Consider the following 7,847-nt stretch of genomic DNA (forward strand, 5'->3'; position numbering starts at 1 on the left):
TTTACAAAACAAAACAGAATTGGGAGCTGCAAATAAAAATAAAACACAGAGCAGCTCAGGATGGGAGGGTAAGATATATGCCTGTAAATTAACACCTAATACAGAGCATACTTGTGTAATAGGCTGGAATAGAAATTTTATCTTTCGTATGAGAACACAATAGAATTATAACCAATATGTTCGGGTACAAATTTCGTGTAATGCGGGACGCTGTGTAACCTTCTTACAAGAATCCACCCTCCGGCGAGTTAGTCCGTGCCATAGAAGAAGTACCCGAGTAAGACAGGAGCACAGAAATCAGACCTACGTCCGCGCATAACAAGGAGTTCTTAAAATTTGAAGAGACTAGCGATACCAAAACGTTGGGAATACGATGGAATGCTGTAACTGACCAATTTTTTTACAAAATTTCCAATATTTCTATTCCTTGTTCTCCAATTACAAAACGGAAAATTTTATCGATTGTGGCCAAGTTATTTGACCATGCTGGCTGGCTGTCGCCTATCATAGTTTTAGCGAAAATTCTCATGCAACAACTGTGGATGGATGGCACAGATTGGGACCAAGAAGTAAAACCACTTTCACTTGAAAAATGGAATTCGTTTATTGCCAATTTCTCTGATATTGAAAAAATTCACATTCCTCGTTGGATTAATTACTCTCCCGATAGTAAGCTTGAACTTCATGGTTTCTGTGATGCATCGGAGAAAGCATATTGCGCATGTGTATACGTTCTTTCAAGATCCGCCCACAATATTACTTCCTGTCACTTGTTAGTTTCAAAGAGTAAAGTTGCGCCACTGAAAACTATTAGTCTGCCTAGGTTGGAGTTGTGCGGCGCAGCTTTATTATCCAGGTTATTGAAAGCGATTTGCCAACATTTAAATTTGAATGGTTCTAAAATCAATCTGTGGTCAGATTCTACAATAACACTGTCATGGCTAGAGAAACCCCCTTTTCATTGGAAGACCTTTGTGGCAAATAAAGTTTCGGAGATACTGGATAACGTAGGTAACGCCAATTGGCGGCATGTGCCAACACACGAAAACCCGGCAGATTTGGGAACTCGAGGTTGTTCTCCATTGGAATTAAAGGGAAGTTCACTTTGGTGGAGAGGTCCGCACTGGTTAGTTCGACCCCCAGAATTTTGGCCCGATCAGCCTCCTCGAAAGGAAGTCTCTCTAGAAAAGAAAGTTAAAACGTTTCATGTTCAAATCGAATTGAAAGATATCTTGGAAAGATTTTCTTCAATCGATCGTGCATTTCGTGTTGTATGTTATATGTTTCGATTCATTAGAAAATGCCAAAAGAAACATTCCGTAGAATTGCAGAAACTATATATAACAGCACAGGAAATACAATTCGTCAAGTTTCGCTTAATACATATTGCTCAAATTTCTCATTTTCCTGATGAATATAAAGCTCTTGCATCACATCAAGGCATACACTCAAAAAGCAGGCTGATAACTCTGAATCCTTTCATAGATGAAAACAAATTGCTCCGAGTCAACGGACGTTTAGCAAATTCTGATATGAGCTATAATGAACGATTTCCTATCATTGTGCCAGAAAATTCTCGGTTTTGTAAACTTTTCATTGAATATACCCACAAGATACTTCTTCATGCAGAGCATCAAACGATGCTGCGAGCAATCCGACAGGAGTTCTATGTCATTCGTTTAAAGAATGCCATCCGGAAATGTATCCATAGCTGTAAAATTTGCGCCATTTACAAACATAGGATTCGAAACCAGATAATGGCGGCTCTCCCTCCTGAGAGATGCACTTTTTCGCTACCATTCACTCATACGGGAATAGACTTTGCGGGGCCGTTTGAAATAAAAACTTCGAGGCTTCGAAACGCCAGGCTTCAAAGAGGCTACGCGACAATATTTGTTTGTCTGTCTACCAGAGCAGTTCACTTAGAAGCTTGTTCTGAGCTAACTTCTGAGGCATTTCTTGCAACATTTAATCGGTTTGTGGGACGCAGGGGATTCCCTAAAAAGGTTTTCTCGGATAATGGGACGAATTTCGTAGGTGCTAATAGAGCTTTAAAGGAAGAGTATAAGAATTTTCTAACGTGTAGCGAAAAGTCTGTAATCGAAAAGTATGGGATGCATGGTTTCTCTTGGCACTTTATTCCTCCTCATGCACCACACATGGGAGGGTTGTGGGAAGCAGCTGTCAAGAGCATGAAGTCCCATTTAAGGAAAGTTGCAGGGAATACAAAATTTACCTTTGAAGAATTCTCTACGTTGCTGGTTCGCATAGAAAGTGTATTGAATTCCAGGCCATTGTCGCCCATCAGTGAGAACCCATCGGACTTAATTGCACTGACACCTGGCCATTTGCTCCGAGGAGCACCATTGATGGCAATTCCTGAGGAGTACTCTGAAAATCTTTCTTTGATGAATCGATGGCAGAAGCTAAAATCATTGCAAATCATATTCGCAAGGCGATGGAAAAATGAATATGTTTCCGAACTACAAAGAAGATATAAGTGGAAATCGACCCAGAGGGATTTGAAGGGGGAAGAATTTGTAATTGTTAAAGAGGACAACCTTCCACCCACCGAATGGTGTCTTGGAAGAGTTGTAAAAGTATTCTATGGCAAGGATTCTAGAGTTCGTGTTGCGGAAGTACGAACACGAAACGGGGTAATCACTCGCCCTCTTGTTAAATTGTGCATCCTTCCCAATGCGTAATAGTAGTGATTGTAACATTCTGTTCACACATCAAATAAACTTTACCTTTTCAGCCGTGCACGAAGCCTACCGAAGTGTCGTATCTGTCAAGGGAGACACTTCCTAAAACATTGTCCTACGTTCCAACGACTCACCGTGTCTGAGCGAAGGGAGATAATAAGAGCAAAAGGATTTTGCTATAACTGCCTATGTACATCTCACACTCGAAGCTGGTGTCCGTCGAGAAATACATGTGTCGTGTGTCAACGCAACCATCACACTCTTATTCATATGGACGAGTATCCAGGCAACCATCGATCTCGTAATATATCATCGCCAAGCCGAAGGGCCCGTATAGCCAGAAATCACTCCAGTGGAGGGGAATCCAAGGTTAGGTTAGGTTAGGTTATGTGGCAGCCCGATGTATCAGGCTCACTTAGGTTATTCAGTCCATTGTGATACCACAGTGGTGAACTTCTCTCTTATCACTGAGTGCTGCCCGATTCCATGTTAAGCTCAATGACAAGGGACCTCCTTTTTATAGCCGAGTCCGAACGGCGTTCCACATTCCAGTGAAACCACTTAGAGAAGCTTTGAAACCCTCAGAAATGTCACCAGCATTACTGAGGTGGGATAATCCACCGCTGAAAAACTTGTTGGTGTTCGGTCGTAGCAGGAATCGAACCCACGACCTTGTGTATGCAAGGCGGGCATGCTAACCATTGCACCACGGTGGGGAATCCAAACGAATTGCACGTTCCCAATCGTATCTGTGCGAACGTCTAAGCCAACGGCCCAGGACGCACGTCTTTCTTCCAACTGCTCTTGCACGTGTTTTAACTCCAAACGGACCCACCAAATCAAGATTACTCCTAAGTACCGGTGAAGTACAGACGGTCATATTACGCTCTTTGGTTGAACGCTTACATACCCGTACTACAAAGAGGGATGGCAAGGAATATTGCACTCTAAATTTGGAATCATACTATGATCCACTAGTGAAAATTCAAATTGTTGGTGTTGTGAAATCTGTTATTCCTACTAAGCTTCCAAAAAGGACCGATGAACCAAAACTAAGAACCATATACAACCACTTGACCGATTTGGCTGACCCACATTTCTGGGACCCAACCAATGTTGAAATTCTCATGGGAAACGACCAGCTGCCCAAAATATTGCGTGCTGGACTCATCCAAACGTCCTCCAGTACGCCCCTAGCCCAGAGCACCATTTTCGGCTGGACAATCTCCGGAGGCTGCCACTTCTAACATTGCAATACTGCAAGCCCGGCGGCATGTTGAATCCAGTTCAACAATCATTGTTTTCTTTTCTTGCTGTCATTGAATTTTCTGAATATTCTGAATTTATTAATTAATGAATTATTTAAATATTAGCTAGTTGTAACGTAGTTGTATAAGACCATCTCATATTGAAGTTCTCAACCATATGGTAACTCTATATAGTTAACAAAAGCTTTTTTGAAGAACAAATATCTTTGTCCTATTTCAACCTAAAACTACAATTTTTTAAAACTACATATTGAAATTGGTTAGATCCTAAATGGTTTGGTTTAAGAGACTTACTTGTGTATTAGCACTAGAGCGGTAAGCAGCACCAACCCAAATAAAACCTGCATCAAAATTGAAGATTCGATCTGTTTTATTTCCATATTTGTCACTTCTGGGATTTTCTCGTTTACACTTCTGGGAGTAAATCATCTTCACATTATACAGTCCATTCGAAGCTAGAATACATCTCCGAGAAGTGTACAAAAATTTTGATGAAAATCCTTGAAAAATTAAAATTTTTATATGAAAAACTTATTTTGGCCATATCTCCTTAAATATGCGTCCTAGAGCGAAAAGGACAATAATTCGTGACTACCCCTCAAAAATCAAAATTTTGATGAAAATCCTTGAAAAATTAAAATTTTTATATGAAAAACTTATTTTGGCCATATCTCCTTAAATATACGTCCTAGAGCGAAAAGCACGAAAAAAATTCGTGACCACCCCTCAAAATAAAAATTTTGGTGAAAATTCTTGAAAAATTAAAATTTTTATATGAAAACTTATTTTGGTCATATCTACTTAAGTATGCGTCCTACAGCGAAAAGGACGATAATTCGTGCCCACCCCTCAAAAATCAAAATTTTGATGGAAATCCTTGAAAAATTAAAATTTTTATATGAAAAACTTATTTTGGTCATATCTCCTTCAATATGCGTCCTAGAGCGAAAAGGACAATAATTCGTGACTACCTCTCAAAAATCAAAATTTTGATGGAAATCCTTGAAAAATTAAAATTTTTATATGAAAAACTTATTTTGGTCATATCTCCTTAAATATGCGTCCTAGAGCGAAAAGGACAATAATTCGTGACCACCCCTCAAAAATCAAAATTTTGATGAAAATCCTTGAAAAATTAAAATTTTTATATGAAAAACTTATTTTGGCCATATCTCCTTAAATATGCGTCCTAGAGCGAATAGGACGATAATTTGTGACTAACCCTCAAAAATCAAAATTTTGATGAAAATCCTTGAAAAATTAAAATTTTTATATGAAATATTTATTTTGGCCATATCTCCTTAAATATGCGTCCTACAGCGAAAAGGACAATAATTCGTGACCACCCCTCAAAAATCAAAATCCTAGAGCGAAAAGGACAATAATTCGTGACTACCTCTCAAAAATCAAAATTTTGATGGAAATCCTTGAAAAATTAAAATTTTTATATGAAAAACTTATTTTGGTCATATCTCCTTAAATATGCGTCCTAGAGCGAAAAGGACAATAATTCGTGACCACCCCTCAAAAATCAAAATTTTGATGAAAATCCTTGAAAAATTAAAATTTTTATATGAAAAACTTATTTTGGCCATATCTCCTTAAATATGCGTCCTAGAGCGAATAGGACGATAATTTGTGACTAACCCTCAAAAATCAAAATTTTGATGAAAATCCTTGAAAAATTAAAATTTTTATATGAAATATTTATTTTGGCCATATCTCCTTAAATATGCGTCCTAGAGCGAAAAGGACAATAATTCGTGACCACCCCTCAAAAATCAAAATTTTGATGAAAATCCCTCAAAAATTAAAATTTTTATATGAAAAACTTATTTTGGTCATATCTCCTTCAATATGCGTCCTAGAGCGAAAAGGACAATAACTCGTGACCACCTCTCAAAAATCAAAATTTTTATGAAAATCCTTAAAAAATTAAATTTTTATATGAAAAACTTATTTTGGTCATATCTCCTTCAATATGCGTCCTAGAGCGAAAAGGACAATAATTCGTGACCACCCCTCAAAAATCAAAATTTTGATGGAAATCCTTCAAAAATTAAAATTTTTATATCAAAAACTTATTTTGGCCATATCTCCTTAAATATGCGTCCTAGAGCGAATAGGACGATAATTTGTGACTAACCCTCAAAAATCAAAATTTTGATGAAAAATCTTTATATGAAAAACTTATTTTGGCAATATCTCCTTAAATATGCGTCCTACAGCGAAAAGGACAATAATTCGTGACCACCTCTCAAAAATCAAAAATCAAATTTTGATGAAAATCCTTAAAAAATTAAATTTTTATATGAAAAACTTATTTTGGTCATATCTCCTTAAATATGTGTCCTAGAGGGAAAAGGACAATAATTCGTGACCACCCCTCAAAAATCTAAATTTTGATGGAAATCCTTGAAAAATTAAAATTTTTATATGAAAAACTTATTTTGGTCATATCTCCTTCAATATGCGTCCTAGAGCGAAAAGGACAATAATTCGTTACCACCCCTCAAAAATCAAAATTTTGATGAAAATCCCTCAAAAATTAAAATTTTTATATGAAAAGCTTATTTTGGCAATATCTCCTTAAATATGCGTCCTACAGCGAAAAGGACAATAATTCGTGACCACCTCTCAAAAATCAAAAATCAAATTTTGATGAAAATACTTAAAAAATTAAATTTTTATATGAAAAATTTATTTTGGCCATATCTCCTTAAATATGCGTCCTAGAGCGAAAAGGACAATAATTCGTGACCACCCCTCAAAAATCACAATTTTGATGAAAATCCTTGAAAAATTTAAATTTTTATATGAAAAGCTTATTTTGGCCATATCTCCTTAAATATGCGTCCTAGAGCGAAAAGGACAATAATTCGTGACCACCCCTCAAAAATCAAAATTTTGATGAAAAATTAAAATTTTTATATGAAAAACTTATTTTGGTCATATCTCCTTCAATATGCGTCCAAGAGCGAAAAGGATAATAATTCGTGACCACCCCTAAAAATTAAAATTTTTATGAAAATCCTTGAAAAATTAAAATTTTTATATGAAAAACTTATTTTGGCCATATCTCCTTAAATATGCGTCCTAGAGCGAAAAGGACAATAATTCGTGACCACCCCTCAAAATAAAAATTTTTATGAAAATCCTTGAAAAATTAATATTTTTATATGAAAAACTTATTTTGGTCATATCTCCTTAAATATGCGTCCTAGAGCGAATAGGACGATAATTCGTGACCACCCCTCAAAAATCAAAATGTTGATGAAAATCCTTGAAAAATTAAAATTTTTATATGAAAAACTTAGTTTGGTCATATCTCCTTAAATATGCGCCCTAGAGCGAAAAGGACGATAATTCGTGACCACCCCTCAAAAATCAAAATTTTGATGAAAATCTTTGAAAAATTAAAATTTTTATATGAAAAACTTATTTTGGCCATATCTCCTTAAATATGCGTCCTAGAGCGAAAAGGACAATAATTCGTGACCACCCCTCAAAAATCAAAATTTTGATGAAAATCCTTCAAAAATTAAAATTTTCATATGAAAAACTTATTTTGGTCATATCTCCTTAAGTATGCGTCCTACAGCGAAAAGGACAATAATTCGTGACCACCCCTCAAAAATCAAAATTTTTATGAAAATTCTTAAAAAAAATAAATTTTTGTATGAAAAACTTATTTTGGCCATATCTCCTTAAATATGCGTCCTAGAGCGAAAAGGACAATAATTCGTGACCACATCTCAAAAATCAAAATTTTGATGAAAATCCTTAAAAAATTAAATTTTTATATGAAAAATTTATTTTGGCCATATCTCGTTAAATATGCGTCCTAGAGCGAAAAGGACAATAATTCGTGACC

General features: G+C 36.0%; 1 protein-coding gene across 1 annotated transcript; it reads left to right on the forward strand.

The window, feature by feature from the left end:
- The first annotated feature begins 527 nt into the window (after window positions 1-527).
- Window positions 528-2,705, forward strand: LOC142231439 (uncharacterized). The gene has a single exon (XM_075302047.1). The coding sequence runs from the start codon at window positions 528-530 to the stop codon at window positions 2,703-2,705; it is 2,178 nt and encodes a 725-aa protein (XP_075158162.1).
- The last annotated feature ends 5,142 nt before the right edge of the window (window positions 2,706-7,847 follow it).

The sequence above is a fragment of the Haematobia irritans genome, chromosome 3 (assembly GCF_050003625.1).
Source record: "Haematobia irritans isolate KBUSLIRL chromosome 3, ASM5000362v1, whole genome shotgun sequence".
In the NCBI taxonomy this organism is placed as follows: Eukaryota; Metazoa; Arthropoda; class Insecta; order Diptera; family Muscidae; genus Haematobia; species Haematobia irritans.